The sequence below is a fragment of the Chenopodium album genome, chromosome 27 (assembly GCF_948465745.1).
Source record: "Chenopodium album chromosome 27, dcCheAlbu1.1, whole genome shotgun sequence".
Taxonomy (NCBI): domain Eukaryota; kingdom Viridiplantae; phylum Streptophyta; class Magnoliopsida; order Caryophyllales; family Amaranthaceae; genus Chenopodium; species Chenopodium album.
In genome coordinates, this window is record NC_137860.1 from 4,861,006 (window position 1) to 4,874,789 (window position 13,784).

At 34.9% G+C, this 13,784-nt stretch overlaps 1 protein-coding gene across 1 annotated transcript; it reads right to left on the minus strand.

Moving 5' to 3' along the window:
- Nucleotides 1-20: 20 nt before the first annotated feature.
- Nucleotides 21-7,089, minus strand: LOC145620398 (P-loop NTPase domain-containing protein LPA1 homolog 2-like). Its single transcript, XM_081675073.1, has 8 exons — nt 6,789-7,089; nt 6,293-6,454; nt 4,721-5,049; nt 3,103-3,184; nt 2,204-2,629; nt 1,371-2,117; nt 1,172-1,279; nt 21-875 (listed from the first exon to the last, which is right to left on the minus strand). Exons 2-8 carry the CDS (start codon nt 6,449-6,451, stop codon nt 525-527), a joined length of 2,202 nt encoding a protein of 733 aa, XP_081531199.1. The 5' UTR covers nt 6,452-6,454; nt 6,789-7,089; the 3' UTR covers nt 21-524.
- Between the last annotated feature and the right edge of the window lie 6,695 nt (nt 7,090-13,784).

The following is a 13,784-nucleotide window of genomic DNA, read 5'->3' on the forward strand; positions in this document are numbered from 1 at the left end:
ACTTTGGCTAATAAAATTGTATTTTGATCTTTCTTTCATTCAAAATCTAAGTTGATTCAATCCCTATTAAAGAATCAGTAGAATCAAGTCCATAGCAAGATAGAAATTATTTACAGGTAAATGTAAGCAAGCAGATATATTGCAGAAATGAAACTTTATTATTCAGATACAGCAATTTCAGAAAACTAACATCTAATAGAGTTACACCTACAGACCTAAAGTTATTGACAGCCAAAAAAGGGCAAATTAAGTAGTCTCAGGTTACAACAGCCCAAAGTCTCAGGTTACAACAGCCCAAAGTCTCAGGTTACAACAGCCCTCACTATACAAGCGAGGGAGGACAACAACATATAAAATACAGATCTACATAACCCTAGTGAAAAAAAAAAAAAAAAAAAAAAAAAAAAGGGATAGAAAACCTGTCATTTGAGAAAACAACATGCATTCATCCTGAAAAAGAAAGGAGGTTTCTAAAAGAGGATAAGTAAAATAGCAAGGTTAGACGGTTATGCGTCATTGTTGCACTATGAGTCCACTGCTCCAGAAATTATGGCATCTGCAGCATTCTCATGCTTTCCAAAACCCGGAATACTGAGGGAGCGTTTCTTCAGCCTACTACTGCTTGGAAGAATCTTCTTATCACTCTTAGCAAACCCAGGAGAATATGGGCAGAATGCATCAGACAGCGGTTCACTTTTAGTCCTCAAGAACATGTCAAGAGTTGGTGGGTACTTGTAGGTGTCCCTCATCTTGTTATTATTTACCACATCTGACAGATTGCTCAACACAGAGCCATATTCTTGGTCATCCTGCATTGCTAGATCATCATACTCTTCATCTGACTTGGTGGATTCCTCATCAACTGAACCTTCCATCTGAAAAAGAAACAAATACTGCCGTTAGGTTTGCATTCCTTCAAGCACAATGGTATTTAATTGACCAAACAGTAGGAAATCCACATTTCCATTTAACACCAACGGCATAATTATTTTCCAGAACTTGAAGACGAGACATCAACACAGATTTACAAGGTAATAGAGTTTTAGTCAATAGGGGTCAGAGTCTCTACACTGATAACTTTGGTGGTCAAACAGAAATAAAACGTATAAATAGCTACTACATCAGAAAAACAACAATCATTTGTTCCTAATAACATTACAAAATATATTACCTCTTCTTGAGTATGTTTGTCACCATCACTCAGGTCCTCATCGCTATCCATCTCAGGTGGATCATCAACCTCTTCATCACTGCCAGATACTGAGAGCTCTTCCTTCAGCTGTAAAATAATTAAGTTTCAACAACGCTTGGTGCACAAAAATGGAACGTAAGGCTTGCATACTAATGAAACCAAAAGGATAAAGACTTACCTCCTTAGCAGGCCCATCAGACATACGAGGTGAGCTGCAGCAGGAAGAGTAATATTTACTCCCAGTATCAGTACCATTCCACTCAGCCTTCGACTCATCAACACTGCTGGCATGGCTTGTGCAGCCAGTATCATTGGGCCAAGCACTTAAACCAAAATGACCAAACTGAAGATTTACTGGTTCTGCCTTACCAATTCGCAGCGGACCATACATAGGTGTTCCTATCTCAGTGTCAGCACCATGCCCCTTACTTGGATTGCCATTGCTGTCAACAGAATTTACAGGCCAAGCCTTTGCTACAGAACCATCATCGTTTAGAAGAGCCATCAGATGTCTTGATGATCCCTGCCTCTGAATAAGTTGAAACATCCCTTTAGAGCTCAGCGAATCTGCCGCACATTGATTCCTAAATTCCTCAAAAACAGCATTTACAGTGTTAGTTGTAGGGTCATATAGCTGCTCTCCACCCTCACGTCTTCGTAAACAGCTGAAAACTGTGGCATGGATCGCTGCTACACTTTTGTCTACGTTAGTATTGTTTATCTTCGGGACAAGATGTTTGTCAGCTCGATTGCATAGGTATTCTTGTATCGTTCTAATATTTCTAATATATTTGACGTATTTATTTTTTGTAGGATCCAAGGTCATGTACTTTGCACGCACCGCAAACCTTTCCAAATGTTTATCTTCATTAGTAATGTATATCATGAACGGTATAATTGAAGGATGCTTTTTCATAAGCCCCATCTGCCAAACAAGGCAAGACAATATCAGAAACTTAAAGTTGAACAAGGTAAGCATTCATTTTGAGAACAAAAAATACATCTACTCACCACAAAGTTAAGACTCAAGTGCACCCCTTCAACAATAACTGATTCTTTCCGTTCTTCCCAAGCAGTGACCAGCCGATCAAGACTCTCTATGACCATTTCACTCTGAGCCTTAAATCCCTCAACTGCCATTTGTTTTGGACTGATCAGCTCAGTATTATTTGCACCCACCTCTGGCGTTTGATGATCAGTTGTTCCATTTTGAACATCATCATTCAAACCATCTTTTGAAAGTGATTGAGTACTCCCATCCTTTTTCTTGGCCTTCCTTTTATCTTTTGCTTCTGCAACAGCAACAGGATCCAAACACTCTCCTGCATGATAGGTTGATGCCCACAGCAAAGGATTTTGTTTTTCATCAACGAAACTCCTCATCATATGTCGTATGGAATCTGTTGATATAACAGTAGTGATTCCCAATCTGCTTCCCTATAAATAAGAGAAGAAATAATTTGAGGTTGATTTTTAACAGAGATCAATAGCTTCTGAAGGAACCCAAAATGAGCTTCAACAGCAAAAATGACATAAAATTCATAACAAGTAGTACATATAAAAAGATACCCATCATAATAAATTTATTCCACACTTTTCGCTTTAAAAGGAAGCCATGTATACAGGCATATCAGGTCAGGACAGCATGGTGAAAGAACATGCAGAAAGAGATGACATAGTAGATACCCAATGCCATAAAATCTTCACATGATTGCATGAAAGCTCCAGAAAATCACAAAAGAGAACTCAACAAACCAGTAATTTTACAGCAAACAAATTGATCTATCAAACTAAATTAGCAACTCATAAGTGAACCAAGAGAGAAGACAAGAAGCTAGATAAATACACCCAAACTAGTAAAGGAATATAGCATTGTTGTAGCTGCTATAAATTAAATAATGTGTACATACCAGCAAGGATGAAAGTGTAGATTTTCCACAGCCACTAGTTCCACACAACAAGATGGTCATGGATTCCTTCCTCTCACGGATTCTGCAATCAACACATATCATTTTCAGCAATGTGATTCAAATAAATGAAAAGGGTGAATCAATTAGACAGGTCACAGGTAATAATGCAAACATGATGCAGCTTGCATCTCAAGAAGCAGAAATAAACAAAAACTTCCAAAAAAAGTATAAAAAACAAAAACAAAAACAAAAACAGAAATTCTTGTCTATAAGCAAAAGATGCATCCCAAGGCTTACATACACTCATACGTAACAATCTTCCAAGTGAACCATACTTGAATCTTGTTTGTAACTCACCACAAAATGTATAGCTTACAGCTACAAGATATAAGGTTTAAGAGCAAAATTAAACTAGTAAAGTTGCATACATGTGTCTCACTAGTGGATAAAGAATATTGAATCAATAACACTATGTAAAAGGTTCCACAATAGTATAGAACCGTACATGTTAAAAGAACCTTTTTTTTTATTTTTTTTTATTTTTATAAATCCAACACTCTTCAGGGCTGAAAGCCTGGGAGCCTTGAGATGGAACACATTATTCCTATTCATACAAGCCTTTTAAAGTTCACATACACTAATAAGAGTTTGACATTTGAATCCCTAATGTTGGCTGCCTTGAAGTCTCCTTTTGGTTCTATTTTCTAAACACTCGGCAATAAACATAATTGCTAAAGTATTGGAAGTTAGAGATAAAGGGAAGCATTCTTATATAGAGATAGTTTCTGTATGACAGTTCATCATCATGCTATCCCCAACTAAATCTCAAAATAGCTATACTATCAACGTTTTAGTATAAAAACAATGTTACATGGAGCTATGGATAGTATGGAAGTATTAGACAATACAATCAAAGACACCATCATTGGATGACAGTAACTTGATGCATAAATAAATCATAATGGTTAGTATTTTTCACACCGTACACACATTGGCCCTTATGCCAATCAGGTGCACTGGTTTTCTACAGATTCGATATTTCATGATGCTGAACTATCCTACCAGAACAACAAAAAAAAAAAAAGGAAAACAATCTTTTCCAACTTACATAAAAACATACGTTTTACAGCTTTAATTATTAAGACTCAAGTGAGATTCAAGTGTTTTCCCCCAAGGAGCCATGTGAGACACAGGTTCAAGTCTGGTGAGGGGGTGCCCCCCTCAGTGAATCTCCTAGTGATTTCATCTGACCAAAGAGAAGTTTAAGAAGCAGCCACAACAGATATATCAAACATGAAAACCAAGCATTAAGACAAATCATAATACGTATAAAAACTACATCCAGCTACTGATTAACTCATCCATAAGAGACAGACCAGCCCAGTAAAGCAGAAAACATCACAAGTAGCAAAGCACTATGGAATAATAAAATTTGTGACACTTGCTCAGTTTGCAAAAAGAAATATCAAAATCTTGCTTGGTAACAAATGATACTTGAACGTCACCCAACTTCCACAAAATCCAGATGTAATAAAGGCTATTGCAACTTTATGACGAAAAACATATTGTAAACAAAATAGCTTCTTTTTAAAAAAAAAAAAAAAAAAATTACGCATACCTGCAAGCCAAAATCAAATCTTCACGTTGATTGGGACCCACATATTTATACTCGGATAGGCCATCACAAACAATATCCAAGAATTTGTCTCTACCAATGAAAACTGTCGTGCGCCGTTTGTACAACTCTGATGACAAACTTTTAGGTCCACCATCCTTCTCCATAACTAAGTTGTTCTTCACCTGAGCTTCAACCAAACGATTGCCAAGGGATGGAGGTTCTTGAAACCTTGATCTTATATAAGGTGTATCAGCTCCAAATCGACCCATGCCAGCTGATGTGTCACTTGAGCTTTGACTTTTCACCATTTCAAAAACCCTTTTGCTAATCTAAACGATAGGCAAATTTTTTAGCAATTTAAGTGACATTCTGACATATGACCAAGAAAAAATAAACAGAGATCTATGATACATTAAAAAAGATTGGTGTAGTTCATGCTAACAAAACATTCACCTACATGGGTTCAGCAAGATAATTTTACTACAATCAACATCAGTCTAAACTGTTAGCAGTGATGCAAACCCTGTCATACCCAAACAAAGATAGAGATAGCATCACAAGTTACAGGATATGTCAAGATTCAAGAAACTGTGAACAGTGGGTCAGTTTATATTTAAAAAAAAAAAAAAAACATTGCGGAGGATGTGGACAAGTTATATTTGTATGAAAGAGATATTCATTAACTCTAGGAAGTAGGAACCACCCATATATGATTCATTCCGAAACTAATCTACGCTAACATGACAAAGAAATTGCATTCCAGAATTGGCTGATCATGATCAGTATTACCCTAATTCGCCTTATGAATTCGCAATTTGCCCATACATATAGCCCAAAACAGACCATAATTAGTTCATCTCAATTCACAATTCGCGGGGAGTTTAACTAGTTAGATAACAGTGATTATGATTATGAAGTAATTTTACAACAAGTCCCTTCTAAGATTCCTCTCAATAACACAAAAAAACAAATAATTATGCTACAAATTTCATGATCAGTTTCAATATCATGCAATGATACAAGTGCCAGCAGTTGCTAAGGTGAATTTTGAAGCATGTACTCTGTCATCCGTACAGTACTTGCTAAGTAGCAAGTTGAAACTCCACAAAAAAAAACGCATCACCAACTACAAATGTCAGCTGAAAAGTAAAGAAACTACAAAAATTCAACCAATCAAAGGAACTTTGATTTCCAGCCAAGCAATATAAAAGCAACTCCAGCTTATAATTCAAAAGTCAAAAGTTCGAATCTTTCCCGCACATTCTTTTTTCAGCCACTCCCTTGCAAATTTCTAAATGCAGTACAGTTCCACAAAATTCATCCAGAATCAGATACTCACATATCAGCCAATCAATTACTTTCCCTACACGAAACAACTGCGAAAACCCAACCTAACAACATTCTCGTACACGAAATCATACACTTCCAAAAACAACCAACAATCAAAATCCAAAAATTAAATCAAACTTCACTTTGTTACCTTAACAAAAACTAAAAGTAAAGTACCAAGAAACAAAAGTAATTAAGCAAAAAATCGACAAAAATCGAAAGAAAACAATAAACTAAAACTACCTTAAAAGCATGGCGAGCTTTGCATCCCATGAGCTGCAAAGTACTCTGCAATACAGATCGAGTATATCGAAATGACTCCTTCTCCATTTCCCCTTTCTCAGCTTTATTGTGATCTCCGTCCATAACTACTATATACAGTACTTTATTCATTTCCGCCATTTTCTACACCAAATTGAAAAAAAGAATTACTAACAAAAATTTCTCAAATCCAATTAATTAAGAAAAAAATTAAAAACAATGAGATCAAATTCATAACCTCTCTATATCAAGTGTAAAAAATTCAACAAAATTCCAAAAAAAATCAAATAAATTCTTATGAAAATCAGAAGAGCTCGAAATATTGAAACAACAATCATATGCTTGATTCAGGATCATCAAAATTGAAAAATATACACAAAAAACTGAAGAAAAATACGGAAAAAATATGTAATTAAACAATGTATATATAAAATGCAATAAATGTATGTAAGAACACAACAAAGATGGAAGATCATACCTGAAAAAGCAATGTAAGATTGAATAAAAGATTGTTGAAGTATGGAAATTAGGGTTTTAATTGGGGATTAAAATAAAAAAAGAATAAAGAATTTGTGTAATTGTTAAAGTTATAGTGTAAGATGTCCATTTTAGGACAAAAATCTGTAAAGAAAGAGAAGACGAGTGTTGAATGTTGTCGCCATTTTTGGTGTCAATAGAAGCCACGCATCGTGTGCGTTAAGCCTACACGAGTCCTCTGCTCTATTCTCTCAGTTTTCGCGCCTGCCCGCCCACCCACCTTCGCAATCTTGCTTCGTATGGTTTTGTTTTTGTTTAGGTCGTGTTTGTCCAAATGACGGGATTCCCTCCGTGTAGTACGAGTACGACCGCGGACCGAAAGGGAGACCGGTTAAAAATTGACCCAACTTGAGATCGTTTTTTATTATTATCTACACCGTCTTAATCAAGTGGGAGTTTTTATGAAATATTGTGGGGTTTGATTCTCATCCGTCTTGGACTTTATAAGTTGGTTAGGGCCTGTTCTCTTACGTTGAAATTCAGTTCAGTTCAGTTCAGTTCAGCTCAATTTAGTTCACTTCAGTTCAGCTCCTAATTTCCTTCTCTTATAAAATATTCATTTCAGTTCAGTTCAGTTCAGTTCAGTTCAGCTGAGTTCAGTTCAATTCAGTTCAGTTCAGTTCAATTCAGTTCAGCTGAGTTCAGTTCAGTTCAGTTCAGCTCAGCTGAATTCAGTCAATGAGAACAGGCCCTTATTGTGATGATTGGAATTTTTTTATTGGAATCGGGATTCTACTTTATATCGACTATAATATTTGGAATTATATTGTATATAATGGTGAGATTCTATATACTATGTACTTGTTAAATATGTGATTATGCTGTATTAATGTGGTGATGGAAGATTTAGAGTTAGTCGAATCGAGATTCTACTTTGGATCAATAGTGATGTTATATATTATGTTGTGGAATCTAAAGATTCTACGTACTCTGAAACTGCCAAAAATATGATTATGTCGTCGTTAGTTAATTTTAGACATTTCGAACCAATAATTTTGTTGCATGCAGTAGTGTGCCAAGATCATTTGTTGATAAAGCTTGTCTGTATCTATTTTCTCATTAGCAAAAGTAAAAAGGAATTCTATATGGTAGCAAGCTGAAATCAATAATTCTATGTGGAAGACAAACTTTTTTCCAATTCTATCAAGTGGCAGTCTAGTTTTGAAAATTTTAGTATAGTGCTTTTTTTTTTGGTTTTATGGCTTGCCTTAATTATACCTCTGTTTCTTATTACTCACAACATTTATTAAAACTGGTTGTTTCACATCACTTGCAACAAAGTGATTTCTTCCCTTTTTTATAGTAAGTTTTTTTGTGCAAAGTGACGAAATTACCCTTACTTTTTTTAAACATCCTAATTAAACTACAAATCTTAACTCATTACATTAAACCCCGAGGTTAATTAATTTCACCCTACCCACAAAATTCATTCCCCATCGTCAACATTCAACATCTTCATTCATAATCTCTCTCTCTCTCTCTCTTCATTCATAATTTTCCGTGGGTTCAGTAGTTTAGTGAGTTCGCTGGTTTCGCTGAGTTGGTGGGGTCAGTGCGTGGGTTGGTGGGTTTGCTGGGTTCGGTGCTAGGTTTATGGGTTGGTGGATTCGTGGGTTCTGTGGGTTGGTGGGTTTGATAATGCTTAGTGGTGGTGGGTTCGTGAGTTCGGTTCACTAGGTTCGTGGGTTCAGTTTAGGTGGTAGTGGGTTCGGTGTTTTGTGGTGCTGGGTGGTGGTGCTAGGTGGTTTTAGTGATGTTGGGTTATTTAGTTTAAATATGGTTGAAATTTGTATTTTTTTCTTTGGTTGGATTAATACTTAAATATATGCCTTTATTTTTCGGTAATTATACTTAAGATCTTTTGCCTGGGAATTCACAAAACTCCTCTTATTGCAGTAATAAAAAAACGGAAGTAGTACTCCCTCCGTGTTTTAAATTGTGTTACGCTTACCAAATCCGGTCGTGTTTTAATAAGTGTTACACTTTCTTTTTTGAGAAATAACTACATTTAAATATTACTCCCTCCGTCCCCTTTTGATAGTCCCTTATGGGCAAATTTTAGTCCCAAAATGTTCATCCCATTTGCTTTTTCCAACAACCATTAATATTAATTTTTCACCAAAATTTCCTCCAATTTGCAACAATACTTGTGTAAATTTAAATTTCCCATGTAAATTTTGTTTTCCCATGTACTTTTATCACTTTCTCTCTCTACTTTTTTGCATACCCGATGTCAATTTACTTTTTCAATGTAATTTTACTATTCTTATTTATGTTTATTAATTCTCGTGAAAAATGCCCATAAGGGACTATCAAAAGGGGATGGAGGTAGTATATCTTTCTCCTCCTATGGTCCCCACCCAAACCCACTACTACTTTTTTTTTATTATATTTTTCCTCTCACATTCATTACTTTTCAATAAATTATTAACCCCACTATTTTTTTTTTACAATTTTTTAATACTTCAACTTTCCACTTAACTCTTATTTTATTTAAGTCAATTAAATTGCCTAAAATTATGCGACAGTCAAATTGTAACACTTATTAATACACGTATGGAGTAAACAATGATTAAGTTTAGGTTTATAAATTAATAAAATAAATAAATTATTTTATAAGCAATAAAATATTAGAGATTTTGTGAGAGGGAGACCCTTATATTTTTAGGGCCCGCATGTGTACACCCGCGGCACCGCCCGCCCCAATCTAGTGGAGACCCGGTCTATTATTATGCTCAATTGCTCATATTGTGTTTTGTGGGTCAACAATACATAACATTATTTCCAAAGATGATGTTTATTGTTTAAAATATTGCCTTCATCACCTAAACTTAGTAAGATGAGATGGAGACATACAATCATCTAATCTTGTCTTAGTGACAGCGATTAAGTGAGGATGGTTTCAATAGTTTTTACCCGTTCGCCTAGTCCTCTTGTTATTTTTAATTTATTTAATTTAATATTTTTATTTTAATTAATTTGGGTTATTTTAAGAGAGCATGTGGCCGCCGTGAATAATACATAAAGAATCTATACTATATATTAAAAGGCGTTCCTAATCAAGGATACACGCCACGTGTCACCCCTCTCTTCCACCAAGAGCATGCCACATCACCCAATTAGAAATGTGAATGCCACGTGTCATTTGAAAAAAGTGTTTTTGTCAAGAATCGAACTTGAGTCTATTGAAAAATAAATAAGAAGTCATACCAACTTTGTTATCTAATAATATGGTTAACTTATTCTTCTTAAATATATTTAATGTAAACCATGAGAGTGTTTTTATTTGTACTTTTACATGTCAAATTTTTTTTAGACTAAAATCTAAAATAAAAATATTCAACACTATTATGTACATACAAAATATTAAAAGTAAAGTTTTATCTACATAAAATATAATATATAAAAACTATAATATATTAATTATTAACGTATCTTTCCTCAAAAAAAAAAAAAAAATTATTAACGTATCGACTCGGGACATCGCCCGGGCTAAACACTAGTGATATTTTGATAAAGTGGGATTAATGGGGTGTTTCTAATAGTTTGATAGCAAGATAAACAATAAAAAAATATGTAGTGAAAGTAGGATTAATGGGAAAGAATATTATAATAATAATAATAATAATAATAATAATAATAATAATAATAATATCTCTTTGACTCCTCGTGAATCAGCATTGTGGATATCGCAGCAAGAAGATCACACCTCTGCTTGGCTTCGGGCAGTTCCTATTTCAGGTTGGGTCAGACGATGAACGCAAAGACTTATCAGTGTGTGTTGTGCTACCGCTTAGGTGTTCCATTATTCCGTGTCTCAACGCCGTGCTATGCTTGTTCACAGGAGATTTCGGTGATTACGCTGTGTCGTGTGCTGGTGTCACAGTCACTTTTGGGTCGACCTAGGCAAGGCCGTCGACCACCTGCATAGGCGCACAAGGCCTTCGGGTTTTCACTTGCTCACACAAGCAAGTGTGCGCTCGATTCGGGAAGAACGAGCCAAGTGAGGCTAGAGTAGCTCACTACCATGTCTAAGGCATGTGAGGTTATCATGGATGACCTCCGAGTGCTTAGGCCATGATGCTAGCAAAGCCTTGGTCAGCTAGGCCTTGGGCCTAAGGCTAGCACACGCATCGCACGCGCGCACTAAAAAGATCCTCGGAGTGTTTGGATGAACAAAACTCCATAACAACCTTTGATACTAATTGAGGGGACTTATTAGGACCCTAATAGATCATACATGGCCTTAGGGTCAAGTTTGGGTTCAAAGATCAGGCTTGAGAGCCCATTATTGTGTTACTGTCAGTTGGGTGCTCACTAGTATTACAAGGCTATATATAGCAATATAAAACTCTATAGGGGGCGAGTGCTCACTCAAGGGGTCAGTGGTTGATCTAAGGGTGGCCTTAAGGCTAGGGGCCTTGGGCATGGTCTTGGACAAAGGATAACATATGGGGACTATAGTACACTTGGATGGCTATGGTGGACACTTGATAGGACAAACCGACTCGGTAGTCCCGATTGGGAGGGATGCGGGCTGACTAACGAAGGATGAGGGCTTAGTACGGTGCACGCTTTCTAGGTGGTGCATGGTTTGACTAAGGGATGCTCTTGGGATCATGCTAGGGTGTCTCTATGGTGGTAACCGTAGTGGCTCCGGCATGAAGGAACAAGTGCAGCCCAAGTTAACGATGTCTTTGACTCTTTGGTGCCTTCGACGAAACCATGGACTTACGTGGCCATATGCTTGATGCTAAGTAACGACCTTGGCTTGTAGATTGTCTACCCAAAGCTTTTCTTGGTGGACTACTTATAGTAGGGACTCCTTGACGGTTATACTTAGTCATCGTAGTTGCATGCGATTGTCTTAAATCTAGGGATTGGCTAAACTAGTGGGGATGGTGGGCGGTTATATAAGGTAACCACCTACGTTGCACCACTCTCCCTAAATTCTTGGGACGGTTATGCTGAGGTGGCACGTGGCTAAGTATGGTTCCTAAAATATAGGACCATGATGTTAGTGGGTTGACTGACGGTTATCTTGACTATGCCTTGTACGTGGTCAAACGGGAACGCGGTTAAGCCACTACGGAGGCAATACCTATAAAATAGGAGCACCAGAGTAGTGGGGGTGTAATTATGAACGTAAGTAGTTATTCTGAGGAGATAAGGCCACGTCATGTGGAAGTTACTCTACTCACTTAGTGGCCCTAGAAAATAGGAACACTAAGGGAGTGGGCAGTTACACAGATCAGGCGGTTGAGCGCCACTTAAGCACACTGATGCATGTCTCCTAAAATGTAGGAACATGGCATAGTGGGGTGTGACGGTTACCAGGCGGTTACAAGGCTGATGCGGCTCATCGGAAGCAAATTAAGTACGAATCAAGTTGTCAGTCAATTGGATATGGCTTCCTTCCTTTCTCTTTCTTTTCACTTAGGGAATTAGAAAAGGAGGCGGTTGCATTGCTAAAGCGGATCCAGCTGTTCTCGAAGACTCAAGATATTGGGACATGTGCTGCTGCTCATATCTTCACTAGGATAGGATTTGTTATAGCTCGAGGAGTTGGGGCCCAGATTGTATCTCGGCTTCCCACCAATTTATTTGTAGGTTATATAACTTTGTCTGTTTTTATGAGCCACGTAGGATATAATTTTCTTAGTGTGCCATGTAAGATTATAAATTTTGTTGTAACCAATTAAATAAGAGATTATTAAAATCTTGTATAATTAAATAATTCAAATGCCACGTAAGCAAAATTGGCGAATGAGATTTTTAAATTTAAATTATATATTAAATATTATCTTTTAATATTAGGAATTTTATCTAAATATATAACCAGTTTTAGCACATAGATACAAAAAGAATCGTATTTTAAAAAATTCAAACAAACCGGCATCGTACGAGCTTCATCTAGTTAGGATGATTTATTTGATAATTTCGTACCAAAAACTGAAGTCAGGCCATAGTTGATAATTTCGTACGAGCTTCATAGTCTGGGACTGCTGGAGGAAAACTGACCTAATAGTTGAGATTATTGTAGAATAATCGATAGTTGGGATTATTGTAGGTAAATTCCCCATAGGTGGGATTATTAAAGTGTATTTTTCCTAAAATATAAGTACAACATCCTCACAAGAAATTGTTGGCTTGAACACCTAAGGCCTTGTTCTTTTGAGCTTCTGGGCAGAGTAGAGCAGATTTCAGCAGAGCAGAACAAAGCAGAGCAGATTTCAGCAGAGCAGATTGAAGCAGAGCAGAGCAGAGCCAAACAGATATTATTATTATTATTATTATTATTATTATTATTATTATTATTATTATTATTATTATTATTATTATTATTATTATTATTACAATTAATATTATTAGTTATAAGTATTATTATTACTATTATTATCATTATTATAATTACTATTATTATTAAATATTAATTATTATAATATTATTATTAATTATTAATTATTATTATTAAATATTAATTTTTAATAATATTATTTTTATTAAATATTATATATTATTATTATTATTAAATATTAATTATTATTATTAAATATTAATTATTTATTATTATCATTAAATGTTAATTATTTTTATTATTATTATTAAATATTAAATATTAATTATTATTATTATTAAATATTAATCATTATTATTAAATATTAATTATTTATTATTATTAAATATTAATTATTATTATTATTAAAAATTAATTATTATTGTTAAATATTAATCATTTAATATTATTATTAAATATTAATTATTATTAAAAATAATTATTATCAAATATTAAATATTAATTATTATTATTATTAAATATTAATTATTATTATTATTATTATTAAATATTATTATTATTATTAAATATTTATTATTATTATTATTATTAAATATTTATTATTATTATTATTAAATATTAATTAATTATTATTATTAA

Coding starts and splice junctions, on each gene's coding strand:
- LOC145620398 (XM_081675073.1), bottom strand. CDS start 6,451: ATGGCGGAAATGAATAAAGTACTGTATATAGTAGTTATGGACGGAGAT. Junction 5,050..6,292: donor AAGCTCGCCATGCTTTTAAG/GTAGTTTTAGTT, acceptor CCTATCGTTTAG/ATTAGCAAAAGGGTTTTTGA. Junction 2,118..2,203: donor ACTTGAGTCTTAACTTTGTG/GTGAGTAGATGT, acceptor CTTGTTTGGCAG/ATGGGGCTTATGAAAAAGCA.